This window comes from Corapipo altera, unplaced genomic scaffold, assembly GCF_003945725.1.
Source record: "Corapipo altera isolate COAL_440 unplaced genomic scaffold, ASM394572v1 67, whole genome shotgun sequence".
NCBI classification, from domain to species: Eukaryota; Metazoa; Chordata; class Aves; order Passeriformes; family Pipridae; genus Corapipo; species Corapipo altera.
This window is the reverse complement of record NW_020884906.1, coordinates 430,868-442,944: the sequence shown is the minus strand read 5'-3', so window position 1 is coordinate 442,944 and position 12,077 is coordinate 430,868. Positions and strand designations below refer to the sequence as shown.

Below are 12,077 nucleotides of genomic sequence, written 5' to 3'. Positions count from 1 at the left end.
CAAATGAACCCAGAATGCTGGCAAATGAACCCAGAATGCTGGCAAATACTGCAACAGGCAACAGTCAATGCAGCACTGCACGGCTGTAAAGATGATAAACAAAAGGAATAAGAATGATGGAAGAGGTCCTGGAGGGAATTTGATTTTCCAGAGTTGAGTAAGCTTTTGGATGGAGAAGGAATAAATCTATAGCAGTATATATATATATATATATATATATATATATACACACACATTTACATCTTTGCAAGATCTGGCTGTTCTAAGTCATACTAGAGGACAACACAGCAAAACATGGAATTTTCGGGTTTTGACTTTAGTGCTGCTCTTTCAAAAGCCTGCATCTTGATACCTAAACGGGTTGAAATACAACAACATGGTTTATGTTCCTGTTGATCTTTGATGCTTCTCCTCTTAGCTGGTAAAAGGTAATGAGACTGAAGACATAGAGATGTTAGATCAGAAACCAAGCACTAACAGTGGGAAAGAACTACCACACATTTCTCTGGCAATACCATTGGTTTACGTGCAGCTCTCTGGCTCTAACAGCTATAATTTTCCCCATAAATATGGTGTCAGTGTCCTGTACCTCCTGACTGCCAGGAAACACCTGGCTGATACCCCGTGCTGTCATTGCTGAGGAGACAGCACATCCTGGATTGGAACAACAAACAACACAACGCTGCATTTAAACCCACGGGGGGAAAATGAACGATATTATCAAGCTGCCAACACCCACAGAATATCATTTAAGCCAGCTTAAAAAAAAGAACCAAAAATTTAGCATTAGCCAGAGAGCAGCTCTCAAATGACCTGTGACACTGCAAGGTGACACAAAGTGTACGATCAGCAGCATCTAACAAGTTCACCTGCAGGCTGGTTTTGTCAGCCCTCCTCTTGAGGCCAGATTTCACACCAGATCTGTGCATCAAGCAATTTTGTTCCTCCCCTGATTAGATCCTCTCTCTTCTGTCTCATGATTGATTCAAGGACATGCTCCTCTCACGACCCCTACATACTCATGCATGGAAAAGATGCTGAATGTGTCAAACCACCGACCACAAAGAACTTTGCTGTTCCCCAAACATGCTTAAACTGCTGCCATGAGCAATTCTAGGTGTGGTTTGATTGCAGAATACAGAACTCCAGCTAGCACCAAAGCTTCACACAGCATCTAAAAAATTATCACTCTGGTCAACTGTGGTTCTCCTCCACCTTCCCTTACAGCCTGTTTTAGGTACAATGACATCTGTTCAAAAATAGCCTTAGTAAAATTCATCACCCTGACATACAAATAGTCTGCACAAATTGCAGCCTTCCCAAAAAAAGGGCTTTATAAATCTTGGCTCACAATCAGCACCATCCACCGGTTACCCATGACTGCAGGAAATGCTCCTGAACACAAACTGGAGTTCAAGAACACAAACTTGCTCCTTCCTCTGAACTACCAAGGAAGGAAGGTGGTTGCACTGAGTTTGTCTTCACTGCAGTTCAGAACAAAGAGTCTGTCCATCCGAGTCCCTGGGACATCCTGGAAAGATTAACAGACTTTGTCAAATGACACTGGCCATGACTCACTGTCTTTTTGTGTGACATAAGAAAATTAGACTAAAGAGTTGTCATTAACTACATCTTTTTGTTTTGTAGTAGGTAAGCACTATTTGTTCCTGTCGTGTATCTTGATGTTTAAGATTTTTCCCAGAAAACCATGTACAAAATGGTAAATTTTTCTCCTGGGTCTGAATCACCATGGACTGACTCTGTTCAGCAAGCCTCCAAAAAGAAAGGGGGAAAACCCGAACACGTAGGTCTCTAAGAAACATCTGAACAGAATAAACAAAGGGCATTAGAACACAATCAACAGGAAGAGCTCTCAGTAACACAATGCACAGGCTGCTCAGCTCTGGCTGCAGCGGAAGGAAGCTCTAGTCAACAGTGCACAAAATAAGCAAGACCATGGTGCAGTCCAGAGAGATGCCTTTGTGTTATTCCAAAAGTTCAATTTTTTTTCAACTTACTAAAGTAGGAAAAGTAGGAGGAAAATAAAAATCTCACTAGAGCTTCACTTTCCAACTTTCATTTCATGTCTTACGGAACTTCACTGCCTTCACTTTTGCTATGCTCCTACACACACAGCCTGGAAAGAAGAGAAAACCCCTGAGAACTGTGTTCTTCAGAATGCTCCAGATAACACAGCATTCTGTCAATGAAAGACTACAGCACAGTCTATTAGCATTACAGATGTTTATTTGATCAGGTATTTGTCTCTTTCCTGACCTTTAACTCATACTGAAGGACTCAAATCAACCTGTATTAGTTTTATGCTTCCTCCCTCTGCACAGTGACACTCTGTTTGCCTTTGATTTACCACCACCACCAGAAAAAAGTGTCAAATGTCAATATTTAGCAAAATAAATATTGTTAGCACTTCTTAAAAGACAATCATGTGGACACTCAAAGTTCAGCTTCCAGTTGCACTGGATTCAGGCATCCTCATAAGCACAGTGATACATCTCACCTTTATGTGAAAAGAGTTATCAGTTTTCCACAGCAAAAGAGAATTGCCTGAGTATGATTATTTGGAAATTACATTTATGAACTAATTTTGTTACAAACTGCCCAGTTCCTTCCTATTTCACCATTGTCTTTTTTCACAACCTTTATGCTAAGGCAATTATGTATGTTGTGTAGTGGATCTGTTGACAATTACTTCACCCTTTAAAGACTATCAGCAACATTTAGGCCAGAGAGAGCTAAGCAGCAACTTCATCATAAAAAAATAACAGCAGCTACCCAAATTGCTAATAGTACCTATAAAGGACAGGGAATGAAAAGTACTGTCTTAAAAACGTGGAAACCGGATGGCCAGAGACACAGAAAATAAAAGACAAACAGGAAATTCCTGCCCCCCATAATTCCACCCTACTGGAATGGCCATGGAGACAAAAAGCTGACTGCAGTTGTCAGAGAGCCTTACTGCAGGAAAGGCCATTGATTTTGAGGCAGAATCACACAGAGCCTAGAGAACCCCAACCAAACCTCTTAAAAACAGGAGAAAGCAGTTTGAAAATTGAAAGTGGAAGTTGTAGAACAGCACAGACACTGGAGTGGAGTTTGAGAAGACACACACTGTATTAACAAAGCAGCATTTCCACACATACCAGTCCTGGCTGTTAATGGCATCTCCATATCCTGGTGTGTCAACTACTGTTAAACGCAGCTTCACCCCTCGCTCCTCTATCTCTACTGTGGAAGCTTCGATTTGAACTGTCCTCTCTATTTTCTCTAAAATAAAGGAACATTTGCATTGTTATTGTACCTATCAATTGCTGCAGAAACCCCTGCAGGACAGAGCAACAGAGGAGGAACTGCCATCTGGAGTGTACTGTAACCTACACAACATCAAATATTTTAGAGGAAAAGAACAAGCTGGGAGGTAAAATTTAACACCACGTCTTTGTAAATAAAAAGCAGCAGTGAACTAAAAGGGGGGTTACTCATAACAATATGCAAAAATAAAACTTGAATACTCAAAAGCATGCTAGACTGTCAAAAGGTAGTTACACCTCTAACCAGGATTTAAGGTGTTAGAGGCAAAAAGCAAGAGAGGAAATGGGAGGAAAGCCACATTTAGGTATATGAACACCTAAAAGGCTTGGGTGTTGTTGTTTTTAATAACAACTGGTGAAGAAACAAAAGCTGAGTCTTTGAAAGGAAAAATAAATGAGAAAATGACAACTCAACAAAATATAATCTGGAGGATTCAAATACAAGTAGACAGCACGAAGAAAGGGTGCCATGGGTGAGGCTATCAGAATGAAGCAATGTTAACTGAAAGAACATGAAGTTTTATAGGATGTGTGCTGGAGGAACTGCAAAAGCACATTTACCTGCAGCTCCAGGAATATAACGCTCTGGATACAGATCAGTCAGGAACAGACTGTTAATTAAAGTGGATTTTCCTAAGCCAGACTCACCTACAAACAAAACAATTCAGGTTATTAAGCATATAAACATCTTATCCAAGCTTTTTAAAACCCCTCATCCTTCTTGAGGCCCACATTATGGAGGAAAAATAATTTGTTCATCAGGATCCACCCTAGCTTTTGATATAAAAACATCAAAGGTTCAGCTAAGCACTTTGAAAACACCGGAAAAACAAGGCTCCAGTGTTTTCATGAATGTTACATGAAAATTTTAAGTTTACTGTAATAGATGTCACAATAAAAGCTGAAAGGTCATGCAGCACTTTGGCTGTAGACCTAGAGGCAGTTCAGTTACTTAAGGGAAATTAAAACTTCTTCATCTAAACTTACAAAAATCGGGAGCTGTAGCTCTCCCATTGAAAATTTCTGAGAGCTTCATGGTTTTCCTAAGCTAGAAACTGAACCTGGAACACTGTTAGGAAGGAGAACGAGTAAAGCAACCCCAAACTAAGAGTCAGGGCTTGCATCCTTACAGCTGAACCCACGTAGGTTCTATGAAACCAAAACCATTCAAAATTCACCTGAGAAGTTTCACAATTCTGTAACTTCAAGTCATACAGATTTTGTCCTACATCAAAGTAATAAACTTGTAAATGTAACTACTAAATCTGAGTTTCAAAAAATCACTTTTTTTCCTAGCCCAAGGAGTCAAAGGAGTCAGCATTTAGAACAACTGGTTGTATTACTGTAGGTGCTACTAATCTGACCTTGGAGATGGAAAAGTCATCCATCATCACAGACTACATGAAACGAGAACTCTACACTTAACACAAATTACCTATTTATCTCACAAACGCTGCTGAACACTGCCACCAAATACTCCTAAACAGTACTACAGAGCACAGAGAATAAGATGGAAGTGTTCTGCATCTCTTCTCATTTTCATTTTTCAGTAACTGCTACAGAACAGTGACAGTACTGTGGGTTCCCTTGCACTTGGATAACATTAAACTGATTCAATGCAGATATAATTCAACATGTCACTTGGGACACCTTTGTGCCTAAAGGACTCTCCATCAGAGACACAGGTGCTCACTGACAGAACAGGCAGGGTTTATTATTAATTATTATTTCTTAAATTACAGGTTTATCTATGACACAAAAGTGAGTCAGTACTGAACAGCAGCAAACACAACAGCAGCATCACCATTTCAACAGCAAGACACTGATCATGTGCATTCATGCCTTGAGTTGGGGAAAAAGAGTCAAAGGAAGATTAAACAACCACCCCATCATCTGACAATGAGTCAGGAACACAAAAATGTCCTGCTGGCTCAAAGTCATCACCTCTAATCACTACAAATACTCCCTCCCACGAAACAGGACAAAATGGTAAAAGCTTTAATTAGAAAGTATAGAGGTTCAAAGCTTTTTCTTCTGTGTAACAGCCAATTGCTAAGTAGGAAGAGAGATACACCTCTGAAAGAAATTTCATTGTTGTTGTATAGCAGTCAAAAACAATTAAAGAAGTGACTTACCAACCACCATGAGAGTGAACTCAAAGCCCTTCTTCACAGATTTCCTGTGAACCTGGTTGGGCAGGTTAGCAAAGCCCACATACCCCGCCGAGTCAGAGAACTGCAAGGAGATAAAAGTTGGAATAAACGAGATCCTTCTCCCCCTTCAAAGCTGAAAACAAGTTCAGCTGATTCTGCACAGTAAGGGGCAGAGGTATAAAAAGCACATGGGAAAATAGAGACTGAAACCATTTTTTGCTGCTGTAGCAAGGCAGACCCTGACACAGGCCCATTGACCAAGGCTGATGCATCAACAGAAACCAGTCAGTACCTTGGGCTACACAAACAAAAGTCTCCCCTTGCATAAAATCAACATCTGCACGCTTGCAAGAGCACACTATTATCAATCTTAAGATGTAAATACAGCTAAAAATAGAAAAAAAATCTGTTAAAATTTAGTATTTGCTGCTACTATCTTCTCTAAAAACAGTGTATATGCTCCCAGGTAAAACACAGGAACATTGCACTCATGTAGGGATTTCCAAGACACAGTTACACAGAGATGTATCTTTGGCTAGTTAAGGTGTTCACCTATCTTCACAACCTTTAACTTCTAACACAAAAGCAGGAAAAAGAAACATGCCTGAAAAACTTATCAAAGAGATTTGGGCTATAAACAGAGCAGGCTGCTTCACCATCTGTTATCCATTGACTGAAAACCTGGTAGGAGCCTAAAGAAGAACTGCAGCCACTTGATTTAGGGACCTATGAACTACTTGGAATCAGGGGTTTTCTTCACAGATGAATTTATGATGAGAACATTTTTAATACAATGCCAGACATTTCCAGTGGGGCAGAGGGGACACAGCTTAAAAGGTAATTATTTATTTGCTAACAATCCTCTTAAAGCCCACCCAGGTGGGCAAAAACATGAGAAATGAAGGTTTTTCAAATGAAGTTTCCTGAGGTAAAAGCACCATTTTAACTGTGTAAGCAAACTCAGGCAAACACCAGGAAGCCTATTACAAGAATCACATGCAAGCTCTGTTTCTACTAAACAGTTCCTTTTAAGGAACACATCTGCAGCAATAAGGTATCATTTATTCACAATTTTACCACTTCATTAAAACCATGAGTATTTTCAGAAGTTGAACAGATTCTAAACAAAATTTTGGCTGTGCAGCCATCTCTTTACCTTCACTTTTTCACCTGACTGAGACATGTTTCGTCACTCCAAGTGTCAGACACTGTGGAAAACAAAGCCATAGTGCATGTTAGCTGACTTGAAGATTACACTGATTTTAATTCTGATCATCTGCTTATAAAAATCACATTTTATTCTAGTAGAATGAAACGTCACATACCCAAGGATTACCACAATAAACAGGCCACAACCAAAATGTCTGCTTCTGAAAGAAGTTACTCAGGATTATCAAAGCCAGAATACTTCATTTAAATACTTAAAAGTTTCAAAACAGAGATATTCCTTTAGAGCACAAAATACTAAAATTCAGTATCATAACAAACTTTCATCCATCCTGTCTTTAAAGAAGGAAAATTATCTACTTAAAGCTAATGCTGAGTATGCATGGCACTCCTGATGGAATGCTCTTTAAGTTCTCTGATTCTGCACTTAGCTAATGAAACCCAAAATTCAAATATTCTCTGTTCCCAACCACGGTTGGGATATAACAGCAGAAGGAGGTCCTTTTTCTTTCAATTTTTACCCTTTTGACTTATTATATTTCTCTTAAATATGGTTTACAAACTGGTGAACGTAAAACAAACTGTTGTCAAAAAATTACACAGTAATTCCCATGAGAACAGGACACCCCTGTGATTCCCAGGTAAGGGTCAGAACATAACATTATTGCCAGTCACTTCAAAGTCCTGTTGCTGAAAAGGACACACTTGGCTGACCCATTCTGGACATGGAAACTCACCCTGAGGTGAAGAACTATCCAAAAGCTTTGTTCTCTGGTTTCAGCACCCCGAAGAGCTGGGTTTTGGCAAGCCCTTCTCTATTTACAGCTGTGCTGGAGGTGAGAGGCCCCTTCACCCAGAGCAGCCCCTGAGCAGGGCAGGAAGAGCACAGGTGGCAGGAGCACTTCCCAGCCTGGTCTGTTGGCAGTGCAGCTCCTGGCCTGGGGCAGCAGGGCAGTGACCTGTGCAGGCACCTGTGTGCTCACACACAAACACCTTCCTGGGGGGTAGCAGGAGGCATTTCAGCAGGATACAGGCCAGTTTCTGAGACTGGCATTTTGACAGTCCAATCCTAGCAGAGACACACTCTGGACTGAGCAAAAGCAAAGTTAGCATAATTACCACTTGGAGTTTTAAAGAAAACATGTTTTCAGCTCCCACAGCATTTCATTTGCCCTGCAGCAGACATTTAAAGTCCTGGCAGCTGTGCAGATGCCAGCCACCCTGGAAGAAAAGAAGGCCTACTTTTCCCCCAAACCCAGCTCAGTTCCTTGCTATGAAAGCCTAATAAAACATCCACTGCCTGGAAAATAGGGAGGTCCTGATCCTAACCATCTGATGGTAGCCCCTAATTAGGTATTCCTCAGAACAGTCTGGGAAACTGTTAAGAAACCCTTAGGAATGGTTTTGAAAAAACAGCTTATTTTTCTTTGACCAATATGCAAGGGCTCATTCCAGCCTCCAGCCAACCACTGCTCCAGATCCTTAAAGACAGTCACAGTCCCACTGACAGATGTAACCTATTGCTCTGGCCACAGCTTGTTCCTAAGTTTGCAAACCTCTGCTGTCACTTTGTCTATAAAATCAGTAACGTAATTCAAGAGTTTAGAAAAGCTCATAAAAAGCCACTGAGTGCTAATGTAGATAGACCTGGCCTATCTCCCACAGTGATGCCAGATGAGAAACCCCCAGAGCAGCTGTCTGTAGATAGGAGGGGGAACAATTCAGGTTTCAATATGTATGCCAAATTGTCTAACTGCTTCTGCTTTAAGCTGACAGGAGGGTCACATCCATTGTGGCATCACCCAAGTTACTTGATTAAGAAGCAGAAGAGTGAAAATCACTGTCAGCTGACTATGACACATTTGGCTTCAAAATCAGTCTCTCACAAGAAGCTAAATTTACAATAATTTTTTCCATAAATATAACTTGCAAAACCTGCTTCCTACAAGGCAAACCATATTCACCTTGTGTCTTCCTCTGACCAAAAAGTTTCTGTAGCCAAAGCTGCAGCACAGCTGCTCTGATCACATCATGACTGCAGCAACAGGCAGCCAGTTGGTCACTTCCACTGTACTACCTTAGAATAGAAATATTCTAACTAAAAGTTACCTCAACAACAACCATAAAAACAAACACAAAAACCCACCCACAGAAAACACCTGCTGTTCCACAACACTTAATAAGGCCCCGGGGTTCATTTGGGAGCTCAGCTACTCAGCCACGACACACTTTGCAGTTCCTAATACTGCCCTCGTGAGGTTTGCTCGAAAATCATTCAACCAACCACGTGCTGTCCTCCCGAAGCTTTCCCACACAGCACAAATCAGAAGTTTATCACTAGCAAAACGCCACAGGTTAAATCTCCTTCCAGCACCAAACCAGCACAGCATCGGCAGCACTGCTCCGAGAGAGAGCTGACCCAGCCCGTGCCGGGCATCAGCGAGCCCTGAAATCCAGCACTGAGCCTGCACACAGCTGAGGCAAACTGCAAAACCATGGCAACCTGAGCCTCGACCACGCTCTGGGCAGGCCTCAACCGCAAACTGGAATATTTAATTTCTCATCAATTTTCCAGAATAAAATGTATAAAAACCATAACTAAGGCAAACCAGAGCCTGTTCTGTTCTCTTTAGGTTTTCCGAGTCCTGTTTCAATCAGTACAAGATAAGCCAAGCAGCACACGAAAAACAGTACATAGAGAAAGGAATAGATAAGATGCAATTGCAATAACTTGCAAAAAGCAGAGAAACTTTATTTGTAAATAATTCTGGGCCCTATCTAGCAGGCCTAGAAGGAGAAAAGGACACTGTGCTCCAGTAGAGGAATGTCCAGATCTGTTTTCCAATGGAGCATAACGTAGCAAAGTTTCATTTCGGATCCCAACAAATTCCTCCCCTGGACAATGTGATGTCTGGCAACCAAAGGGAGCAAACTGCCACTAAGCTCAGTTCCAGCTCCTCCTCTGCAAACACAGAGCCCTGGAACGTGCCATCCCTCCCTCTTCTGCTGAGAACAGTATTCCAGTGAGAGAGAAAGAGAGGGGAAGGAAAATGGGTCATTTCCTTTGTTCCTGTCAGGATGTAAGAAGTAAACTGTTAGGAACAGGCAGACTGGGAGCTTCTTAATAAGAACCACACAAAGAAAGCGTCACAAAACATGTACAAAGAGTGTTTCCATATAAGGATATCAAACAACATTTTAAATCATCACTTTAGAGCGACCTTACAACCATCTCCACAAGCAGAAGAGCCCTCCTGATTTCTCAAATGAGGCTTCTTTCTTTCCATCTGAGATTATACAACTCTGATACTTTTTCAGAGTATTTAATAACCTAACAAGGAACTACAAAAAGCAGTAAAGACTTTAACAGGTTTCCCAGGGCTGGAAATGGTCTCAAAAACATCAGCATTCTGAAGTCACTTTTCAGACTCAAAGCAGACAGAGGAACACCAGGAATATGTGGTGTTTTGTGGTTTCTCACAAAAGCACTACAAAACCCCAGGAAGAAATGTCAGACTCCAGCACTGAAGCACATCAATAAGAATGAAAAAAAAAAAAAAATCAACTTTGCCAAGTGTCTTATACATAGAGAAACAAAGAATTTACTTGAAAATTAGACATTTTCTCACTGTATTCCAAGCTGGATACAGGGATACAAATACAAAGCAGTCAACTTTTTTTTTTGGTAGCTTACTCATTCCAAGTTGTGTGAATCACTGAATTCTACCAAACAAGTGTGTCCAGCAGAGCCTGTTCTGTGTGCTGTGCTTTGTTCCTGCCACATCCTGGTCTCTGAGGGGGGAAACCCCCCATCACTCCCCCTGGATCAACAACCACAGATGATTTCATTTTCCTCATCAGACACAGGTGTTACCAGTCGAAGGAATTCTCTTTTAAACATTAGCAATTCTGCATTACTCTCACTCAGGAAAATGACTGTATCACTTCCCCCAAGCACAGAATTCACAGCAAATGCCACAACCCAGCTGTGACCTCTGCAGACAGACCACTCCAAGCATGAGCCACTGCTCTGGCTCTGCACTGGAGCTCAGTGCTCACAAGTCCCACAGACTTCCCTCTGGGGCTGGATTTGAACCAAGGACACTCCACACAGATTATTTCTGGGAATGCATCAAAACCTGGAACACGCCTGTGACTTCCCAGCACACGTGCACAGCAAAAGGAGCAAAGGCCGGGCAAGTTAGAGGGACCCACCTGTGTGAGCACTGCTCAAGAAAAAGCAATGCATGAATCTAAAGCTCTGATCCCAAATATTTTATTTAAAGTTCTATTTCAACAGTAACATTTTACTCTAGACATCTTCTTTCCTTACTGTTATATCAGTGAACACAGTGACTTAAAAAGCACAAAGGAGGCAGTGATACTGTTCTCATTAAGGATCAGCTTTAGGATTTATGTGCTTCCTATGCAGGCAGCTTTGGACTGTATTTTTGCAGTTACTGTGTCAGAAAATTATTGGGTAGCAGATCTGAAAACGTGAAAAGCAGGGGCTTTTTCAAACGAAAAAGCCAAACATATTAGCCACAATCACTCATCAGGACACAGGTAGCTCTGCCTCACACCCACAGAATTTAGGTACAGTTGTGTACACACTGGCAACGCATAGCGAACTGATAAGCTGGTATTCTAAACCACTTCCAAATCACGCTTAAGTCCCGTGACACCACGAAGTCTCCGACCTGCACGTGAACAACAATGAAAGACAAAACAAAACCAAACGCAAGCAGCGAAGCCGTGCCGGGTGTGTGGCCGCCCCCGGCCCCGCGGCTGTGCCCTCCGGCAGCACCGCCCGCCCCATCCCCGGCGGGTCTGGAGGCACCCCCGGAACGCCCGCGGGGCCGGCACTGCCCGCTCCATCCCCGGCCGAGGCCGTGCCCGCACCTCACGGTAACTCCGGCCCGAGGGTCCTGCCCCGCGGCTCCTCCCTCCCCACAGCGGCGGCACCGACCCAGCCCCGCCCGGGCCGAGCCCCGGGGCGCTGTGCGGGCGGAGGCCGCGCCGGCCGGGCCGGGCCCGTTCCCCGCTCTCACCTGAGCGCTGAGCCCTTAGTGCCGAGCCCTCAGCCCCGAGCCCTCCGCCCGCGGCCGCTCCGCCGCCGCCGCCCCGCCAGGCCGCGATCCGCCCGCGTCCCACACGCCACCGCGGCCGAGCGCCCGCCTACCCCGCGCCGCTCTATGGTCCGGGCCCGCCGGGGAGCAGCGAGAGGAGGGACAGAGCGGCCCCCGCCCGGGCCTGGCGGACCGGGCCTGGCGGACCGGGCCTGGCGTTCCCGGAGGAGCGCTGGAACCCGCCCGCAGCGGGGCCCCGATCCTGCTCTCGGTGCGAACCCTGCGGTAGGAGAATAGCCACGGGGAAATCCAGCTTTTGGCTGTCACGCCGTGGGTAACATCAGCTGGTTGGTTTTCAG

The 12,077-nt window shown here is 43.4% G+C and overlaps 1 protein-coding gene across 4 annotated transcripts in view; it reads right to left on the bottom strand.

The window, feature by feature from the left end:
* Positions 1 to 11,852, bottom strand: part of LOC113951429 (septin-2) — a 34,749-nt gene extending 22,897 nt beyond the window's left edge. For 2 of the 4 annotated variants that reach the window (XM_027652385.1, XM_027652389.1), the window contains exons 1-5: positions 11,701 to 11,803; positions 6,639 to 6,690; positions 5,465 to 5,564; positions 3,891 to 3,977; positions 3,162 to 3,285 (exon numbers count right to left, since the gene is read on the bottom strand). In XM_027652385.1, the coding sequence (XP_027508186.1) occupies positions 3,162 to 3,285; positions 3,891 to 3,977; positions 5,465 to 5,564; positions 6,639 to 6,665 (338 nt within the window). In that variant the 5' untranslated portion in view covers positions 6,666 to 6,690; positions 11,701 to 11,803. Of the gene's footprint in view, positions 1 to 3,161; positions 3,286 to 3,890; positions 3,978 to 5,464; positions 5,565 to 6,638; positions 6,691 to 11,263; positions 11,287 to 11,700; positions 11,804 to 11,831 lie in introns of those variants that run through there. The other 2 variants (XM_027652388.1, XM_027652386.1) reach the window with 2 other exon arrangements.
* Between the last annotated feature and the right edge of the window lie 225 nt (positions 11,853 to 12,077).